The following is a 21,298-nucleotide window of genomic DNA, read 5'->3' as shown; positions in this document are numbered from 1 at the left end:
TTATTATTAAATCAAGGTTTGCAACTCAAAGAATGAAAGTCTGATCAGGTAAAATTAGCACTGGCAGAAAGTGTCCCAAAGTGACCCTGCAATTGGAAGGCTTCAAACTTCTTGGAAAATAGCTCTTACTGATGTTAACCTTTGGCAGAGCTAAAAGAGATACTCTGAGGAAGACCAAGAGGAGCCTTCCATCAGCACATCTTACATATATTTCCAAATGAGATATCACCTAGTGTGGCTATTTGGTTCTCTGGTTCTGATCACTGGTACCCAAACGTAACTCACTAGTTATTTGCTGACAATGGAGAAAGGATGCTTATTTACAGCATACTGACTCTCAAGAACTATGGACAGAAAGCATCAGACTATCTTGGTCCCAAAGCAAAATTCTGCATTACAAAACAAACTGCTCCTTGCAAAATAGTCATAAAAATGTGTTTTGTGTTTGATAACTAAAGATGAGAGAGGAGATGGAAAGGGGAGTAATAAAATGCCTTCTTTATAATAAGAGGAAAAAAAGCAGAATTTGCCGATCTCAAAGCACTAAAGAAATAATAACTGTTATAAAAATCAGAACAAATTACCAAGAGAAAAATTAAAATGTTCTTTTTGCATCTGGATAATTAATATCTAAATCTCAACTTTAATTCCTGCACAAGCTTCCTTGGGTCTCTACTCCCATCACTTTTTATTATTCCTTCTGTTCAAACTACATGCTAAATTAAGTTTTTTTTTAAGGTCCACCTTCAGTTTCTCTCCTTCATCCTTTCTCCTTTCAGCAGAAACATTGTAGATATATAAGAACACAGAGTTATTCCAAAGGTTACTAAAGTTAAAGCCCCCCCCCCATTAACTAATGTGTATGAACACACACACACACAATTGAAAAAGGGAGGAATCCAACATTATTGGAAGCCTCTAGAATTCTTAGATTTTTTAACTCAAATTTGGCATATAATGCATGCAATACAGACTGGAAGTTCTGGCTTTGGCTTTAAAAAAACCCTTGCCTTTCACCAAATTGTGCCCCAGTAAAGTGAGAAAGAAAGATAAAGTAGGAAAAGGTCAACTTTTAGACTGCGATTGGTTGCATTCTGATGAAATTGATAAATCTTAAAAAAAAAAAAAACTGACTCAATGATTTTCTAAGACCTGGGATAAAATAACCTAGCTTACTGCCCACCTGATGGGAAGAACTTTTTGCTTTCTATGGCTACTGCCTAAAAATCTCAGGTTATGTTTTCAAGGAAACACATCCCTTAACAAATATGTGGAATTGTTCATTTCCTATTACTTGAGTTAATTGGCGGGGGGGGGGGGGGGGGGGGGGGGGGGGAGGGGCAGTGCAGAAGAGAGAAGGTTCCAGTTTAGCATCATGGTTATGTCAAGAAGTACCTTAGACATCTCCATCCCTCAAAAAACTTCACAGTAGAACTAACTGCCAACAACACTAGGGGAAAAAAAAATTAACCCTATCAAATAAATCTGTTCTTATAAAATGAAGAAAACCTTTTATACCATGGTATAACCAAATTGCAAAAATAATTTTTAGAAAAAACCCAAACTAACTGGAAAACGTTTTGATGATATAAATAAACCCTTTGAAAATCCTGTAAGCCAAACATTAAAAATCTAATAGTAGGATGTAAAGGCTGGTAACAAGCTGTTTCTTCAATAGCCCAGAAAATAATATTTTACAAAATCCTATCCTCTTTTCTTCCCTAACACTGTTCTATCAATCTTCCAAGAACAAAAGCATCGGTGAAAGGAGGCAAATTGTTGGATTTAAGTCACTAAAGATGCTAATAAGGCTAACAAAGAAATTTTGGAAAAGTCACAGATAAAAAAATAGCTAAAGAAAAACATAACAAGACAACTCCAAGGGGACATCAGCACCCACCACACCTGAGGAGTTAGTTCCTTGGTCAGTATTCCCTCCCTCACTGAGATAAATTAGTATCTTTGTTTGGAGGGGGGAATCTTCAACATGATCTCCTCAAATATGGGAGGCTCAACAAATATGGGAAGAATCTTTAATAAGGCAGATGAACTTGATCACCATTTTTCTCATTAAAAGTCATGGGCAAGATTATGGCTTACAAGTCCCTAACAGTTCTTACCAAGTTTTTTAAAAGTAGCAGCTCATATCTTAAAATGCAAGCACATCTACTATAACATTGTGTGTCAACTATACTTTAATTAAAAAATGCAAGCATGTTCTTAAAATGAAGGAATATATTAAAGAGCCTCACTCCTCCCTCCCAAAAGTAATTTCTGAGCACAATGGAATAGCAGAAAAGTCCTTTAAAAAATTTCCAACACTTTATAAGTCAGACTCAGGTCTCGCTAAATTATCTATTAAAAGAACATTCTCCTCTTTTGTGGATCTGATGCAAACTCGAAGTGGGAGGCTGTGAATCTGCTGTACTCCAAAGAGAAAATAAACACTTTACAAGAGAAAACCGACCCAAGTAGCTATTTCCAACATGGTCAACCTGTGAGAGCAAATATTGCCCAGTGTTTACGAAGAAATGTTGTCTGCTAGTTTTCCTCTACCTTTGCTCGCTCTACTCCTGCCCGGTTGGATTCTCTTTGCTGACTTCCAACCCTGGGGCAAATCCTCAGTTGTCCCAGAGGAAGGAACTTCATCCTATCTTCACACAGCGGTCCTCAGAACTCAGAGAAAAGACCTTCTTCCCCTAATCCGGGCACCTCCATTTTATCTCTTTGGAGGAGGCGGGCTCAGAAAAGTTTAGGCCAGTCCTTTTGCCTCTAACCTGCCAAGAACAGCCACAGGCTGGGAGGCAAACCCTAACACACTCTTAAGAGGTGAAACTGCCCATATTTCCTGTGCAGGTTCTCAGATTTGGGAAGAGGGAGGAGAAAAAGTACTGGAGAGCTTAAGAGCTTGAAGGTGGCCCTTACTATTGGATTTAAATTTGGAGCCTTTGGGACCTGGAGCACCATGAGGATTTTAAGAGGCTGGAGGTGGGGGAGGTGTTGTTAAGGTATCTGGAAGGGCACACAGCAGCATCCAGGGCTCTTGGTTGTGGGGAGTGGGGCACACGGTGGGGATTCTGAGCACAAAGGTCTTCTCTTTGGCAGGCTAGAAGTACCCAGAAGGCTCCAGATTCAGGGCGGCCCTTTTTATGGAACACTGTTGAGCTCTCCCAGGGGCAGAGTGTTCCGGCAGGTAGAAGAGTGATACCCCAGAACACCGACTAGGGTGATTCAAAGATATGTGGAGGAGGAGAAACTTACCGCATGTCCCCATAGGGTCCGGAGTAGCTCTCCATCCAAGAGCCCATCTCGCTTTTGACACAACTAGGACTTGGAAAGGGCACTCTGCTCACCACACCGCCCGGATACCACACATCAGGTGGAGGGAAGTCACCTTCCTGGCCCGCCAATCCCTGAGGTGGCCGAGTGTAGCCATAGGGGGCTACAGATCCCCCGTCGCCTGCACTGCCGCCTCCACTCCCGCCGCAGGGCCCATACAGCTGGCCTTCTTCTGCTGTGAAGAGAGTGTGCCAGGAAGAGGAGGTGGTGGCCGAAGGTGAGCCCGAGCTGGGTCCTGCTGCACCCGCTCCGTGCAGGCTCGCCAGATCCCCGTAGCGGCATTGTGCCGCTGCAGCCGCCCAGGCGCTGCCATAGTCCAGAGGGTTTTCCAGCTTGATGCGGGTGTGAGGATGGGGAGGTGGTGGATGGGGAGGCGGCCCGCCTAGGGAGAGAGGAAAGTTGTAGTAGTCTCGACTTTGATAAGCTGCCGCTTCATCTAGTGCTCCAGACTTGTAAAGAGACAGGGTGGATGGCATCTCAAGTGTTCCGGAGCCCCCTGCTTCACTGCTGCTCGAACAGCCCAGGCTGTCCCCATCCAACCCTTTCGCATAACCTGCCTTGAAAGGGGAATATTCAGCAGTTTCTTCGGTGCCCTTGCCCGGGCCGTCATCCAGCAGAGAACCTTTGCATTCGGCCAGCGGAGCGCAAGGACGTACGGCGGGTGGACCTCCCAGGAGCGGGGCGTACATACAATCCCCCCGAAGCTGTTCCCCAGGGCTCAGATGTTCCAATGCCTCCACACCCAAACCCATGGACACCGACACTGCCTTACACAACTCCTTGGCGCTGTCCGAGATGGTCGAACTGCCACCTAGGTAACTGTCCTTGGAGGAGGTGGAAGCACCGGCGGCCTCCCTTGCTCTCCCGCTGCTGCTACCTTCTGATACTACCTCCTGCTGTTGCTGCTGCTGCTGCTGCTGTTGCTGTTGCTGCTGCTGCTGCTGCTGCTGCTGCTGCTGCTGCTGCTGAAGGAGTTGCATGGTTCCAGCCTCGCTCAGGATGTCTTTAAGATCGGTGGAACAGCTACTTAAGCCCGGGAAAGTGGGGCCCAGCAGTGACAATGTGGATGGGGCAGCTGAGTCATTCTCGTCCGGTGGTGCTGGCTGCTGCTGCTGCAGCCCCTTGCCGGTGGCCGAAGCCACTCCAGGCTCTGGAACGCAGGCACTCTCCGGATGGCCCTTGGAGGCTGACCGCTGTTGGGAAGGCTGCTGTTCCTCATCCAGAGCCAGGTAGCCTGTGGGGCCTCTGCTCTGCGCTTGGGGAGAGCCATCGTCACCCTGCTGTTGCTGCTGCTGCTGCCGAGGACTGGTCTCCTGCTGCTGCTGCTGCTGCTGCTGCTGCTGCAAATGGGCACCGGGAGGTGCTGCGCTCACGGCCTCAGGGTGCCTGGGGCCCGGGTTCTGGATCACTTCGCGCACACTCTGGAACAGGTTCTGGAAAGCTCCTCGATAGGTCTTGGACGGCGGCCGGGGGTAGACCCTCCCTAGCCCTAACTGTACCTCCATCCTTGGGCTTGGCTGACTCTTCCACCTAATTCCTTTAACCCGTTTCCCCTTCTCTAGCCTAGAAGAGTTCAACAGGCTGCGATGCGGTCGTCGCTGCAGCTAGCTGCCCACCAGCGGGAAGCTCCTGGAAAGGAAACTTGCAGGAATAACCAAGCAAAAAGCACTCTGACAGCCTCAAAGTCTCCTGCACAGTAAAACGCGCTGGGCACGATCTGCCGTGCTAGGCTCACAGTCTGTTCCTGAAATCTTGGGAGGGTAGATTCAAAAGATGCCCAAGTCTTGAAGGAAACAAAAGAAAAACAAGGGAAACCCTCTACCTTCCAAATTCAGTGTCCACTGAAGCAGGTGCAAATAGGAACCGGATTATTTTTCTTTTTGTTTTATCTTGGGTTTGGGGGTTTGTTTTGTTTTGTTCGGATTTTGTTTTTGTTTTGAATTGTCTATGGAAGCCCTGACCGCCTTTTCATTGTTTGGTCTCTGGCCCTGCAAACTGGGGGGGGGGGGGGGGGGAAGGAAATGAGCTGCTGGTACAGAGGAAGAAGGTAAAGGAATGAGGGAAAACTGGGGGCCAGCCCCGCGTACCGCCTAACTAGCCCGGTCCCAGCGGCAGTGCTGAAGCGGCTCACTGGTAGTCTGGCTCCCCAGAGCCGTCTTTGCAACGTGCAGCTAGCTCGCCTGTTCGCAGCCAAAGGGAGTTACCTCTCTGCAAACTCTGGCCGGCCTCGCTGGGCCGACTTGGAGGGGGGGGGAGTAGGAGGACGGGCCGAGAGAAGCCGGCTGAGGCAGCAACAGGAGAACCGTGTGTGTGTGGCGGGGGGTGGTGGAAAGGAGGAGGACAAAAGCAGCCGTCAGTCCTACCCGGCACTTTCCTCGCTTCCTCCGAGTCTCTAGCTGCTTTAAAAACTTCACCGAAGAGGAAAGGGCAGCTCTGGGGCGGCGGCTCCAAGCCGCGGCGCTGCAAGAAGCGTTGGCTGCTGCGGGAGCCCAGCTGGGGTTGACGCGGTACGTCCCTTCAGCTCCTGTCCGACACTGGAGCGGGGAGTTCGGTCGCTTTCCTCTGCTGCCTCTTCTGCCTCCCAGCTAGTTTGGGACCCTCCAGCTCTCCCCGCACGCTGGTTCCCTGGGATCTCCGAAGGGGCGCTAGGAGGTGGAGAGCAAAAGCAACAGTTTGCTAGTCGGGTCCCGCCCCCGCCGGGCCGGCCTCCTAGCCTTCCCACCTCCTTTCTCGCTCCCCTCCCCTTTTCTTTTCTCCCCTCCCCTCGCGGCGCGCTATTGCACCGTGGCTTTGGAGAAATGAGTGCTGGCGAAGCGTGGGTGAAAGCAGGAGAGGGGAGCTTTAGCCCAGGAGGACCCTAGCTCCCTGGATACCTCTTACTTTTCGGGACCAGGCTTTACATGCCAGAGCTGAAGCTTTAACCCGGAGCTTTATTTTGAGGACAGTGCCAAGTGGAGCTCCCTAAGGCCAGCACTTACAGATTTGGTTCCGAAGTCCAATCTCAAAACAGACTCTGCTTGTGTGTGAGGGGGAAGGGAGAAGGTAGCGGCGACAGGAGTACCAGCGTGTCAGACGGGGGGCTATATGTTCAAAGCAGACAGAAGCGCAGATGGGAGGGTCTCCTCCAAACTGAGGAAGAAGCTATGGACAAAGCAGCTGATACTTGCTGAAACCTTCCGAATTTTCCTTAGGGGTATATTGGCCTTGTGGCATGATGTCAATTGCGCTAGGAACCCTCTGCCTAATAACCAGAGGACAACTCTACCCTCTTCTCTTCCTGTGTGCCTATTTGCCTCTAAACATACACTTCTCATCTATCCAGACACGCAAAGGCAAAATCACCCAGATAAGCAGGCAAACACATAAACACTAGAAACACTAGTCATGTGCACAGGGACCTCAATTTTGTCCAGGGTTTTGCAGACGTTTGCGCATATACTGGTACTTGCTTTTCCAAGTTGTCTTTGCATATTTTAAGCTTACAAACTGCACTATTCAAGGGATGGAAGCTACATAGGACTGCTTTTCTTCCTCTTGGTGGACAGCCAGGAGTAGGGAGTGAAGTGGCATCTTGAAATTGTTCCTTTATGGAGGAGACACCATAGTATCTCTCTAAAGATGGAGAAGCAGGTGAGGATGGAAGAGAGGAAGAAATGGCAGGGTAGACCTATGGGAAAGGAGGTTTCCCTTTGTGTCAGCGGGGGCCCTTGGCCTTCCTAGCTTTTAAATTTCTTACAGCTCTAGATTTGGGCAGGGTCTGTCTCTCCCAGAGGCTGGTGGAGATTTTTTCATGGATCTCTTCTACTTTTTACTGGGTAACAGAGTCTTATCTTGTTCACAGCCAAGCATCATGGACATTTACTTACCCTCACCAAAGAAGGTAACTTGATCTTAAGGGAAGGAAGAGTGGGCATGATCAGCTCTGTTTTCCAGACGAAGACATTGAAACAAGGGCATAATTTATTCTATGTTCCCACATTAGTAGAACCTAAACTAGTCTTCCATCTCATTACTATTTTAGCTAGATTAATCAATGTCAAGGGCACTTGGGCAAGAGCTATAAATGAACCTTCCAGAATGCAAAGGCCTGAGGCGCTTTTTACCTGATGTGGTGAAAATTATCCCTTGGTATTTTAATGGCTTCAGCCTTGCCTGGATATATCCTAAATATACCCCTTCCTTGCCCTTTTTAGTGAGGAATCTCACAAATCATCCCTTATGGTAAAGAAGCAGTCTATTCTTAGAGATATCAAATTGTAATAAGGATAATTTTCAATTCCTCACTGTAATAGCTAACAGGAATATGTAATTGAAGTGCACAGATATTTTGAAAATTTTATTTGAATAATTATTACAACCTCTAGTTCCACCAAAGCTTTTAACTAGGGTTGCTCAAAGAGAATTGAGTCAGCTGGGCTGATGAGAAAGCAACATGGAAATAGCATAGGTCTCAGAGCCAGAAGAACTGTCTACAGACTGACAATGAATCTCTTCCTATCCCTCAGCTTCCGTTTCTTGCCCTGTGAAGTGGGAAGAGGAGAACGCAGAGCCTGAACTAGATGGTCTTTCTGACACTGACAATTAGAGTGCTATGACTGACTGGATTTTTCTTCTTATTTACACCCAATAGGGGGAGGGTGTTGGGGGGTGCTAATCTTAGTGAAATGCCCAACAGATAGGGTAAAGAAGCCTCAGAAAATTAAGTTATGAAATAATTCTCCAAAGTTGCCCATTCAATAAATGGCAGCCCAACAGACATTTAAACCCAGATCTGAAGGACTCCAAAGTTCACATTACTTCTAGAATGCCAAAATTGTCTTCATGGTTTTGTCATCAGAAAATTGTGGCCAATAATACTTACCTTAGAAGACTGAAGTGGTAGTTAAAGAAGATGATGGCCCAGGGCGCGATCCTGGAGACCCGGGATCGAGTCCCACGTCGGGCTCCCGGTGCATGGAGCCTGCTTCTCCCTCTGCCTATGTCTCTGCCTCTCTCTCTCTCTCTCTCTGTTACTATCATAAATAAAATTAAAAAAAAAAGAAGATGATGGGACAACTTAGTAAACAGGAAAGCACTCTACAAATCTAAAGAATCACATTGCTATGTTTTAGTTTTAAAGGGGTGCTATCAACATTTATATCATTGTCAGGAAAAGCTAACTACTGTGAACATAATAGGGTATCTACTTTATTCTGAATTTTAAACTCTGATCTCCCATTTCATCTTATTTTCCTTCTATGCCTTTAAAAAAGATCAAGAGACACTGTTGAATATTATATAAATTGTGTGCTTGTACCATCTTTTTTCTTCTTTTTCTTCTTCTCCTTCTCCTTTTTCTTTATAGTTTCTTAGCAACCAGATTAGCAACCAGAGGTGTCCTCTCAGGTCATGTAAGGTGAAGGTCAGTTTTTGCCATGGGTTTCCTCTGTAATTTCAAGGGAGTTTTGTTAATGTAATTCTTCCTAGCTCCTTGCTTTGGAAAGCCAGGATGAACTGACCTTTGGAAAATGGTGGACATTCTCCAAATCCTGTAGGTTTTATTTCCTAAATAGCTCACAAATCTGCCCAGTTTTCTTCATCTATGCTACTGCCAACCTAGTTCAAGGTAGGTATTTTCCTTTCTCATCTGTACCACCATAAGTGGTCTCCATCTTTTTTACTCTTACTTTCATACAAGTCAGTCCTGCATTGAGCAGCCAGAGGAGTTTTTAAAATTTAGAGTTAAATTTTTAGGGGATCCCTAGGTGGCTCAGTGATTTCGGCCCAGGGCATGATCCTGAAGTCCCGGGATTGAGTCCTGCGTCGGGCTCCTTGCATGGAGCCTGCTTCTCTCTGTGTCCCTGCCTCTCTCTCTCAATCTCTCTCCCCCCTCCCCATGTGTCTCTCATGAATAAATGAATAAAATCTTTTTTAAAAAAGAGTTAAATTTTTAGAGCAGATTAAGGTTCACAACAAAACTAAAAAGAAGGCTCAATGATTTCCCATATACTTCCTGCACCCACACATCTATAGCTTCCCACATGATCAAGATTCCCCACCAGAGCAGTGTATTTGCAATGACTGATGAGCTTACATCAATACATCATAATCACCCAAGGTCCCTAGTTTATATTAGGATGAATTCTTGGCGTTGTACATTCTATGGTTTTGAACAATTGTATAATGACATGTACCCATCACTGTAGCATCATACATAGTATTTTCACTGCCCTAAAACTCCTGTCTCCAAATATTTATTCCCCCTACCACTCCCTGACAACCACTGGTCTTTATACTGTCTCCATAGTTTTACCCTTTCCATGATGCCTTACATCTGGAATCATATATGTGACCTTTCATATTGGCTTCTTTCACTTAGTAATATGAACTTAAGTTTCCTCCATGTCTTTTCATAACTTGATGGCTCCTTTCTTTTTAGTATCAAATATTATTCCATTGTCTGGATGTACCACAATTTATTTATCTAGTCATTTTACTGAAGTACATCCTCATTGCTTCCATCTTTTGGCAATTATGAATAAAATTGCTATGAGCATTGTGTGTAGGCTTTTGTATGGACATTGGTTTTCAACTCCCTTGGATAAATACCAAGGAGCATGATTGCTGGATCATATATTTTAAAGGTAAGCTTAGTTTTGTAATAAACCACCAAACTATCTTTCAAAATAGCATACCTTTTTGCATTCCCAACAGCAATGAATGAGAGTTCCTTTTGTTTCACTTCCTTGCCAGCATTTGGTGTTGTCAGCTTTCCAGATTTTGGTAGTTCTGGTAATGGTATCTCATTGCTGTTTTAATTTGAATTTCCCTGATGACATATGCGGAGTATATCTTTTCATATACTTATTTGATATTGAATATCTTCTTTGGTGAGGTGTATGTTAATGTCTTTGGCCCATTTTTTAAGATTTTTTTAAAATTTTTATTTATTTATGATAGTCACACAGAGAGAGAGAGATATAGAGGCAGAGACACAGGCAGAGGGAGAAGCAGGCTCCATGCACCGGGACGTAGGATTCGATCCCAGGTCTCCAGGATCGCGCCCTGGGCCAAAGGCAGGCGCCAAACCGCTGCGCCACCCAGGGATCCCTTTGGCCCATTTTTTAATCTGGTGTTTTCTTATTGTTGAATTTCAAGTGTTCTTTGTATGTTTTGAATAGCAGTCCTTTATTGGTGTGTATTTTGCATATATTCTATCTCAGTCTGTACTTGTTTTCTCATTCTCTTAACATTGTCTTTCACAGAGCAGAAGTTTTTAATTTTATCCAGTTTATCAATTCCTATTTTCATGGACCTTGCCTTTGGTGTTGTATCTTTTTTTTTAATAATAAATTTATTTTTTATTGGTGTTCAATTTGCCAACATACAGAATAACACCCAGTGCTCATCCCCTCAAGTGCCCCCCTCAGTGCCCGTCACCCATTCACCCCCACCCCCTGCCCTCCTCCCCTTCCACCACCCCTAGTTCATTTCCCAGAGTTAGGAGTCTCTATGTTCTGTCTCCCTTTCTGATATTTCCCACACATTTCTTCTCCCTTCCCTTCTATTCCCTTTCACTATTATTTATATTCCCCAAATGAATGAGAACATATAATGTTTGTCCTTCTCCGATTGACTTACTTCACTCAGCATAATACCCTCCAGTTCCATCCACGTTGAAGCAAATGGTGGGTATTTGTCGTTTCTAATGGCTGAGTAATATTCCATTGTATACATAAACCACATCTTCTTTATCCATTCATCTTTCGATGAACACCGAGGCTCCTTCCACAGTTTGGCTATTGTGGCCATTGCTGCTATAAACATCGGGGTGCAGGTGTCCCGCGTTTCATTGCATCTGAATCTTTGGGGTAAATCCCCAACAGTGCAATTGCTGGGTCATAGGGCAGGTCTATTTTTAACTCTTTGAGGAACCTCCACACAGTTTTCCAGAGTGGCTGCACCAGTTCACATTCCCACCAACAGTGTTAGAGAGTTCCCTTTTCTCCACATTTTGGTGTTGTATCTTAAAAGTCATCACCACACCCAACGTCATCTAGGGTTTCTCCTATATTACCTTCTAGAGTAGTTTTGCATTTTGCATTTAGGTCTGTGGTCCATTTTGAGTTAATTTTTGTGAAGAGTGTAAGGTCTATCTAAATTCATTGTCTTTTGCATGTGGATATCCAGTTGTTCCAGCATTGTATTGCCATTGCTCCTTTGTCAATAATCAACGGATTATATTATGTGGGTCTATTTCTGTGGTTTCCATTCCAGAGGGATTTCCAAAAATAGCATAATTAAGGTATTTTGAATATATAATAAAATATATATATTTAAAGTTGTACAAATTGATAACTTTGGGCATAGGAATACACTTGTGAAACCATCACCTAATCAAAATAGTGAAAATACTCATCAATCCAAAAGTTTCTTTTGTGCCCTTCTTTACTTTCTCCACACTCTTCTTCTGGCAATCAGTGATCTGCTTTCTGTTACTATAAGTCCTCATTTTTCAAAATTCATATCAATGAAATATTTTTTTGGTCTGATATCTTTCACTCAGTGTAATAACTTTGATATTTATCTTATATGTATCAGTTAACTTTCTACTTTATTGTTAAGTAATATTCCATTGTATGGATATACCACAGTTGTTTATCCATTCACTTGTTGATGACATTTGGGCTCTTTAAACTATTTGGCTATTAGGATAAAGCTGCTATGAATATTTATACATGTCTTTATATGGACATATGCTTCATTTCTCATATGCCATATTGCCTTCCAAAGTGATTGTATCGTTTTACATTCTTACCAGCAGTTCCTCCATACCCTCACCAGCGCTTGGTATGGTCAGTCCTTTTAATTTAATGTGCAGGTATTTCTCATTTAACTTGCATTTCTCCAGTGAATAATGATGTAGAGAATTTTTCATGAGCTTTTTTCCCATTTGTATATTTTCTTAGATGAGGACTTCACTCAAATTTTTTGATTATCTTCCAGATTGTGCTGCTTGTATTCCATTATGGAGTTTTTAGATTAATTTATATATTGTAGATACAAGTTCAGTATCAGAAATATGATTCATTAGTATTTTCTTTCAGTTTATAGTTGTCTTACCAGGATCTTTTTAAGAGCAAAAAATTTAATTCTGATGAAGTCCATTATATCAATTTGTTCATTTTCAGATTATGCCTTTGGTGTCAGATCTAAGAAATCTTTTTTGCTTATTTACTTTTTTTAAAAGATCTTATTTATGTATTCAGGAGAAACCCAAAGAAAGAGACACAGGAAGAGGGAGAAGCAGGCTCCCTATGGGGAGCCTAATGCAGGACTTGATCCTAGGACCCGAGGATCACAACCTGAGCCAAAGGCAGACACTCAATCACTGAGCCACTCAGGTGCCATCTAAAAAATCTTTTTTAACCCAATATCTCAAACTATGTTTTTAAAAGTCTTGTGTTTTGATTTCTAGAAGCTTTATAATTTTAAGTTTTACATTTATTTAGATCTATAATCCATTTTAAGTTTTATATATGGATATCCACTTCTTTTGTATAGAAATGTCTTATTTTTTCAGCACTACTGAAAAAGAAAACTATCCTTTTTCCTCTTAATTGCCTTTAGATCTTTGTTAAAAATCAATTGTCAACATATGTTTGTGTAGAAGATTTTTTTAAAATGTTGAATCTGGTCACATTATTCTTCTACTTAAACTCTGTCTCTAGCTTTCCATTGTTCTTAGTATAAACATCCAAATCTTTAAACATCAAATCTACATGATCTAATATCTTTCTACCTTTCTTTTCCTCCTGCTTTCTGAACTCCACTCACTGGCTTTTATTCAGAGTTCCTCAAATGCCTGACAGTCCCCCCTGCTTTTGCATATGCTGTTCCCTGTACCTGAAATGATGATTCATTCTCCCTCCTGTTCATTTAGTTAATGCCTATGCATACAGAACTTCCAGGAAGATTTCCTGGACCTCCTAGGCTAGCTCAGGTTCCTTGCCCACCTTTTTATATGTTTTAATAGTACCCAGTATTTTTTTGGAGGACTTCTCACAAAAAATTAATATTAATTGTGCATTTACTTAATATTTATTTTCTTTAGATTTTTATTTATTTATTCAGGAGAGACACAGAGAGAGAAGCAGAGACACAGGCAGAGGGAGAAGCAGGCTCCATGCAGGGAGCCCAGTGTGGGACTCAATCCCTGGGACTCGATCCCTAGGACTCCAGGATCACGCCCTGAGCCAAAGGTAGACGTTCAACCGCTGAGCCACCCAGGCGTCCCTAATATTTATTTTCTTCACCAGACTGTAAGTGTGTTTCCTGAGAACATTGACCTTGTGAATTTTGTTCATCATCAAGTCTTTAAGACTTAGCTTGGCATGGCACATGGCCAGTGCTCAATAAATACCTGTTGAGTAAAAGGATGGATTCTACTTCCACAGAATTAAAATTCTATTTCCAAACTAGGAGTTTGGCTTGGTGTGGGGGTGAGGGGTGGGGAGAGGGTTACAAAAACCCCTGTGGTTTCAGCATGCTTTGGAATGTAATAAACCTTTCCTCTACCTACAAGTAAAATAGAGAATCCCTCTGATTTATACATCAAATGAGTATTTACAAAGCACTTATTGATTGCCAGGCTCTGTGCTAGGCACTGGGTTTCACTGATAAATAAGACACTGTGGACTCTGTCTTTGGGAGTTATTCAGTCTCAGAAGGAGAGTGAAGAATCATCTTAAAACATTTGAGTTGCATTAGAAATGAGGAGTGGAGCTTATGAATAAACCCTTAGAGTTCTCTCTGCCGCTTTGTGGATGATTGCTACTTCTTCCACTTAGAGGATTATAAAGGTTTATTTTCGCAGCTCATATGTTTTTCCTGCTCCTCAGTGTTGGAGCCTCCATTTCATCTTATCCTTTCTTTCCACAACTCCAGCCCTAATTCCGCCCCTGATTACTCTCTTCCAGGCTATCTTCAACAGAGTCAGAATCATCAGAATCATCAGGTCTTCGTCTAATGAATAACTCTTATTATTCCTCTGCTCTATAACCTTCAAATGCCTATTCCAGGTTTTTTATTTTTTTAAGATTTATTTAATTATTGGAGAGAGAAAAAAAGAGAGAGCATGAACAGAAGGAGGGGTAGAGAGAGAGGGAGGGAGAATCTTTTTAAAAATTTGTTTTATTGGAGTTCAATTTGCCAACATATAGCATAACACCCAGTGCTCATCCCACCAAGTGTCCTCTCAGTGCCCATCACCCAGTCACCCCAACCCCCCCACCACCCCTTGTTCATTTCCCAGAGTTAGGGGTCTCTCATGTTTTGTCACCTTCACTGATATTTTCACACATTTGGGAGGGAGAATCCTTGAGCAGACAGCCAGCTGAGCAGGGAGCCCCATGCTTTGGATCCCAGGACCTTGACCTGAGCCACAATCAAGAATTAGCTGCCTTACTGACTCAGCCACCCAAGTGCCCCTGTACAAGGGGTTTCAAGCCCACATGCCTCATATGTAACAAAAGTGAGTGAAGAGACCCTGGTAGGAGATACACAAAGGGTAGGGTGGTGAAGACTGTGGCCAACTAGAGAGTAGATGCTCCATCTAAAAGAGGTAGCCATCACTTAACTCCAGCTGGTTGCTGCCAGGCAAGAATGCAGTTTCAGTATTTCAGATATTCAATCATTTTTAAGAACAGCATTCTAGACTTTATTGTAAAATCTGAATGTCTTTAAAAGTTGGCAACTAGGGATCCCTGGGTGGCGCAGCGGTTTGGCGCCTGCCTTTGGCCCAGGGCGCGATCCTGGAGATCCGGGATCAAATCCCACGTCAGGCTCCCGGTGAATGGAGCCTGCTTCTCCCTCTGCCTGTGTCTCTGCCTCTCTCTCTCTCACTGTGTGCCTATCATGAATAAATAAAAATTAAAAAAAAAAAAGTTGGCAACTAATTCATTTGGTTTAAAAAGATCATGCAAGCCAATTCTTTTTGGCACACCCCCACTCGCCCCCCCCCCCAAAAAAAAAAACATGTCTGTAGACAAGAATTAGTTTGTGCCCTGCCAATCTGCAAACTCTGGCCTGCAGGTTCAAGTCCAAGCTCCATCACATAGACTTTAAAGTCTGTCACAGTTAGGCCCTAATGCTTCTCTGTGTCCCTTTCTCCCATCTTGTTCTCCTATCAACCACCCACATCTTTAGCCACATCAGACTTTTTGGGCTCCCTCTGAACATATCGTACACTCTCAGGTCTGCCTATCTTTGGGTCATGCTGTTTACTTTTACTGAAATGTTATTCCCCCCCTTCTCTCATGACCAGATTCAATGTTTTTTTCATAACACAGATCAAATATTGAGTGTTCTGGGAAGCATTCCTGGATTTATTAATCATAGTTTACATAACATTTTATTTTTACCTCTTTCAAAAACACTTATCATAACCAGATATTTTATATAGATCTTATAAATCTTCCTGCTCTACCAAGCAGTATTCCCCACTTTGTGCATTGCCATTAATTAATTTTTCATTTGTTTAGCAAATGTATGGAACTCTTACTGTATGCCAAGCACTCTACTGGGCATTGGGACTAAGAACTTTACATGTTCCAATTAACCAAACTATAGGGATAGAATGTTACATGCAAGGAGATTACAACAGTGTTATGAAAGAGAGATTTGTCCACACTTCTGCTATTTGACTGCTAACAAAGATAATTATCTAGGAGTCCATTGTGATACACTGGTATTACAGGTCATTAACAATTACTTTTGTACAAGAAACCAGGTGAATTGGTGTTATCTCTATTTTGTAGAGGGGGAACAGAGGCTCAGAAATACTAAATAATTTGTGCAAGGTCAGACAGCTGATAGGAGGTAGGTCCAGTGCTATGAATCTAAATGTTTTATCACAAAACAACTAACCTCTTACCATTATGCTTCAGCTGCCTCTCTGATGCTCTGGTGAGGTGCTCTGCTTATCCATAACTTACAGACTAAACATTAGATGAAGAAAAGCAGTGTTGAATTTATGATATAGAAAGACATTTTGTAACAGATTTTACGGTTATATTTGATGAAGAATAAAAATACCTTCCACTTCCATTTATGTGTTATATGAGCTCCGGCTAATCTCCCAGTCCAGGACTTTTTACGTTTTTGTAAAATGGAGATAATAATAATTTCCTTCTTGACAATTTGTTGTGAAAACAACAAACAAATAAAAAAGAATGCAAAGAAAATGTGTAATTAAGATCATCATAAAAATTTGTCCATTGTGTGCCAATTTGTAATGCTTATAACCGTTCTCCAAGGAAAGTATCATTATTTGCCACTATTCCCATTTTAAAGATGACAATATTGAATTGAAACAAGAACTTGAAGCCTGCTGTGTTTAATACAAAACAGGTTATACTGCCTCTTAGGCGTTAGGCAACAGTTAATTACTGGTATCATCTGTATGGTGCTATTTACTTTTCAAAATGCCTAAGGATATTTGACCCCAAGTTCAGGTGCCAGGGTAACATTTGAGATTCAAAGTTTAAACTCCACATTTAAAAGGTTTCAAAACATGTGAAGGAAGCAGAGGTCAAAAGTTGGAAATCGTTTCAGCAAGACCTCTTTCTCCCCCCACATCTTACGTTTCCCTTGCAGAAAGGCCTTATCCCATCCTACTCTTGGCAGCATTTGTTGCTGAAAAACACATTTTAGATGGCAATGCGCGGGGAATCTTGGCTCATATTTGTTTTGGCTTTACCAGGTACTGAGGGGGGAATAAGAAACTTCCAAAAGGGAAAATGACCATCAGTAAGAATATGCATGTCTCTTATGGACCTTTAAGAATGCATTGTTCTGGGGATATCAGAGAAAGGCCAAAAGACACACTTAAGATCAATGTTATCATTCATAGTAGCGGAGTCTCCCTGTAGAGTTCAAACCTAAGAGAGGTGAAGCGCTAAACAATTGCCATCATATCCATGTGTTTTCTCTGGATTAACCAAAAGTTTGAGTGATGATGCCTTCACCCTATCTCTGTGATGTTTCTACAGCTTCAGGCTCTGACAGCAGTGACCTTTGCACAGGACACTGTGGTTCACAAAGAATATTTGCATATAATATCTCAGTTTTCAGAGCAACTTTTGGAATTAAGCAGAATGTGAATGATAAGCTCTGTTACACAGAAGAGGAACCTGCCCTCTGAACCTGATGTGACTTGCCCAAGGTCATTCAGCTATTCAGATGCAGAAAAATGTGGGGCCATTATTCTTCTTCATTATAGTTCTTTCTTCCACGCAGAATTTTCAGTGATCAATCCTCCTCCACAAGTGATCTCCTATCCCTAGAGAAGCAGGTTTTGTGCAGCTAACTGAAAACTTCGCTTAGGGTTGGACTCGCTCTACCTGAAAATTGGGATAAATTCTCTAGATTCATTTCCTGGCAGCTGCTTTTGAGCATGGGTGACAATGAAGCCATAAGAGAGTAGAGCTGAGGATCTGTAATAGATGGATTCATACAATCCCTTGCTACTGCCCCCCTGTACATCACTTTCCCTCAGAGAAGTATGACCTATATCACAAGTCTCTGAGAAAAGGCCCCCACCCCTTAGGGGTTCCACCCTGACCCAGAGCAGCTAACTCCTTAGAATATTAAAAATTTTATTTAATTTCTGGCTGAGTTAAAATGTAAATTAACAAAAGAAAGAGGCATCATCGTCATACCTTGGAAAGTGGAGTCATTAGTAGAAATTCTTATACTTTACCTGATGAATCACAAATAGTGTTTTGATATTTGTCAGTTGAAAATCTCTTACTTTATTTAAAAAGATGATTCAAGCTTGTGTATACTGGAATTGTGAATTATTATGATCAAAGCCATAAAGAAAAGAAAACATTATTTTCCAACAGACCAAAACTGATTACATTCTTATTGAAATGCAAAAGATACCTGATTCTGGTTGTTTTCCTTCCTGAATCAGCCTAAACTGGGACTAAAGAAGATTCAAATACAATGATCAATTAAATACTAGCTTATTACCAATAACCCCTTTGTCTCCTATATAACATTCCTTAGTCACCTGCTTTCCAACGCTGGCCAAATTGCAATTACATGTGCTATAGTAATGCCCAGAATACTTGTCTACAAAGCTGTTAAAAGCAGCTCCTGTCACAGATTGCAAACCAGGACAGGGACATGAAAACAAAAGTAATACAGTATTACAAGAGCATTTGTATTGTATCATCAGATTGAAATGAAAAGACTTTGTGTAGAAATAGCTAAGTTGTGGTTCTCTTATCACCAGAGTCTATGCAATGGATTATAATAGCAGGTAATATTTATTACAAACTTATTATGTGCTTTCCATCCTTTTAAGAGCCATATATAAGCTAACTTATGTAAGACTAGGAGTGCTTACTCTGTGCTCTGGCATTTTCCTAACAGCTTTATGCAAATTCACTCATTTAATCCTTAAAGTAATCTTTTTTTTAAGATTTTTTTTTATTCATGAGAGACACAAAGAGATCCAGAGACATAGGCAGAGGGAGAAGCAGGCTCCCTGTGGGGAGCCTGATGTGGGACTCTATCCCAGGACCCCGGGATCATGACCTGAGCCAAAGAGAGACACTCAACCACTGAGCCACTCGGGTGTCCCTCCTCACATCAATCTTATGAGAAAAATACTGTTATCACTCTTATTTTGCAGTTGAGGAAAAAGAAACTCAGAGAAATACAGCAACTTGTCCTAGATCATAGAACTAGTAAGTAATAGAGTCAGATTTGGAACCCCTGAAACTTATGGGTTATAGCTTATGCTATCCTGACTACTGAATGATATTTGCATATCATCTGCATAATCCTTTTCTCATTGACAAAATGTCAGAAACTTTCAATGAGTAACTTGACCTTTTTTTCAGCACCTACTATGTACTACCCTAAAAAAATACACAATAGAAAAAGAATCAAGTCCATTCTTTCTTTTTGTTAGAAATCAAAACAATTAGGACATGTTACGCATTTTAGAGTTTTCAAAGAGTTTTCCCCATCTAATCCTAACAAAAACTATGAGTTCAGCTAAGAAGGTATTTATATCTTCATTTTACAGATGAGAAAACTGAAACGCAGAGAGATTAAATTATTGCTCAAGACTACACATTTCAAAGTTATAGAAACAAGATTCGAACATCTGCTTTCATAACTACTGTATGCCATACTTCATGGAGTGAATGTATCAACCACCTTGGACTCAGAATGACTATATTCAAATGCTGTAACAGTGGCTTTAGGTTTGTAGGTTTTGTCACCTAGATTGTTACAGAAAACGTGTTGTCTTTTTAAATTTGCCATCTTTATTGGTGAGAATTACCAGTATAAAGCCAAGAGACTCCATCTAGGGCTGAGACAAGAAAGTTCATGGATAATCCAAAACCATAACACCTTAATATGTTTTTCTGCTCTGATATTGACCCTTGATAAGTCTTTGTCTTGCTTTGTGCCTTGGTTTCTGTAAGTCTCTTAACCAGGCAAAAAGCACATGGACTACAATTTTGTCATTAAAAAATCATATGTGATTAAGTAATAATAGAAATAAAAGCAAGGACGCCTGGGTAGCTCAGTGGTTAACTGTCTGCCTTTGGCTCAGGTCATGATCCTGGGGTCCTGGGATAGAGTCCCAAATCGGGCTCCCCATAGGGAGCTTGCTTCTCCCTCTGCCTATGTCTCTGCCTCGGTCTCTGTGTCTCTCATGAATAAATAAATGAAATATTTTTTTAAAAAAGAAATAAAATAAAAAAATACTTCTACAGTGGTAAGATAGTGTGAATATAAAAGCTCACTAATGTATTGTCTTTAGTTTTGGTAAGTATGGGGCTTTACTAGTTAAGAGTTATGGTTGCAAGTAATGGAACCCAGTTGAGATCACTCCAGCAAAAAGAGAAATTGAATTATTTCACCTACCTAGATATTTATAATTAAGCTTATAGGGATGTCTCACAAAACCAGAATTCTGCTCAGCCTCAGTAGAAATTATAACAATGTACTCAATGCTGTCAGAATTCTGTCTACCTGTATTGTGTGTGCTTCTCTTGGCGTGTCTCCTTCTCTCCTCTTCTACAGACCACTTTCTCCATTCTCAGTCCACATGGGAAAAAATGGCCACTGATAACATCTATACAGTTCAAGTTAGAAGCCAGACTGGGCTGGAATCTCTTGATTCAAAAGCCCAGATAAGGACTTTGATTGTACAAGCTTGGCTCACATGCCCATTGTTTGGCCAATTAATTATTGCCAGGAAAAGATCACACTGTAGGAACATAGTAGTTCTCAGTAACCATGTGAATAAGAGGATTTCTTCTGGAAAAGTTGAAGGATAGCTGTCCTCAAAGGGGGTTTCAGGGAAGATAATAAAATAAATAGGTTTGTTGAAAATAGGCAAAGAGTATATGCATTTTCACCAATTAATGCATGCTGAGAACCTTACTAGTGAGATTTGGAGATGGGTTTCCCTGCATGTACCAACAGATCTATGCTCTCCCCTAACCCTAATAATGATTCATAAAAGATCTATGCTTTGAAAAAAAAATCTATGCTTTGAAACTACTGGAAAAGATTTCCAGGGATATTGGTCATTATATCATCCACTTCCTTTTTAGAAGAATAGATGAATGATTAATGTTCTAGTGAACATACTTTGAGAAATTTTTTAGCTCTGACATTTTATGGTTCTATTATTGTTAAAGCTCCTACAGGTTGGACCAGTCTTCATGTACTTGGTATAATTTCAGAAGAAACTGAGCTTTATTAATATTTCCCAGAATTTTAACATTAGTGTTATTTTCTTTATCTTAAGGCAAAGCCCCCAATTCAATGCCCCTTTCCTTGGGAGTGGTCATCCATGAAGTGTTCAGTCATTGACACATTATTATGAATAAGCTGACCAGATCATTTTCTTAGAGCAGATTTACTTACAGATGTGAAAAAGGGA

The 21,298-nt window shown here is 41.7% G+C and overlaps 1 protein-coding gene across 1 annotated transcript in view; it reads right to left on the bottom strand.

The window, feature by feature from the left end:
• The window catches only part of AR (androgen receptor), a 189,742-nt gene extending 183,723 nt beyond the window's left edge, over positions 1–6,019 (bottom strand). Inside the window, exon 1 of the mRNA XM_025466065.3 lies at positions 3,262–6,019. Within this exon, the coding sequence (XP_025321850.2) occupies positions 3,262–4,844 (1,583 nt within the window). The 5' untranslated portion in view covers positions 4,845–6,019. The remainder of the gene's footprint in view (positions 1–3,261) is intronic.
• Between the last annotated feature and the right edge of the window lie 15,279 nt (positions 6,020–21,298).

This window comes from Canis lupus, chromosome X (genome assembly GCF_003254725.2).
Source record: "Canis lupus dingo isolate Sandy chromosome X, ASM325472v2, whole genome shotgun sequence".
Lineage (NCBI taxonomy): Eukaryota > Metazoa > Chordata > Mammalia > Carnivora > Canidae > Canis > Canis lupus.
This window is presented reverse-complemented; position numbering and strand designations above follow the sequence as displayed.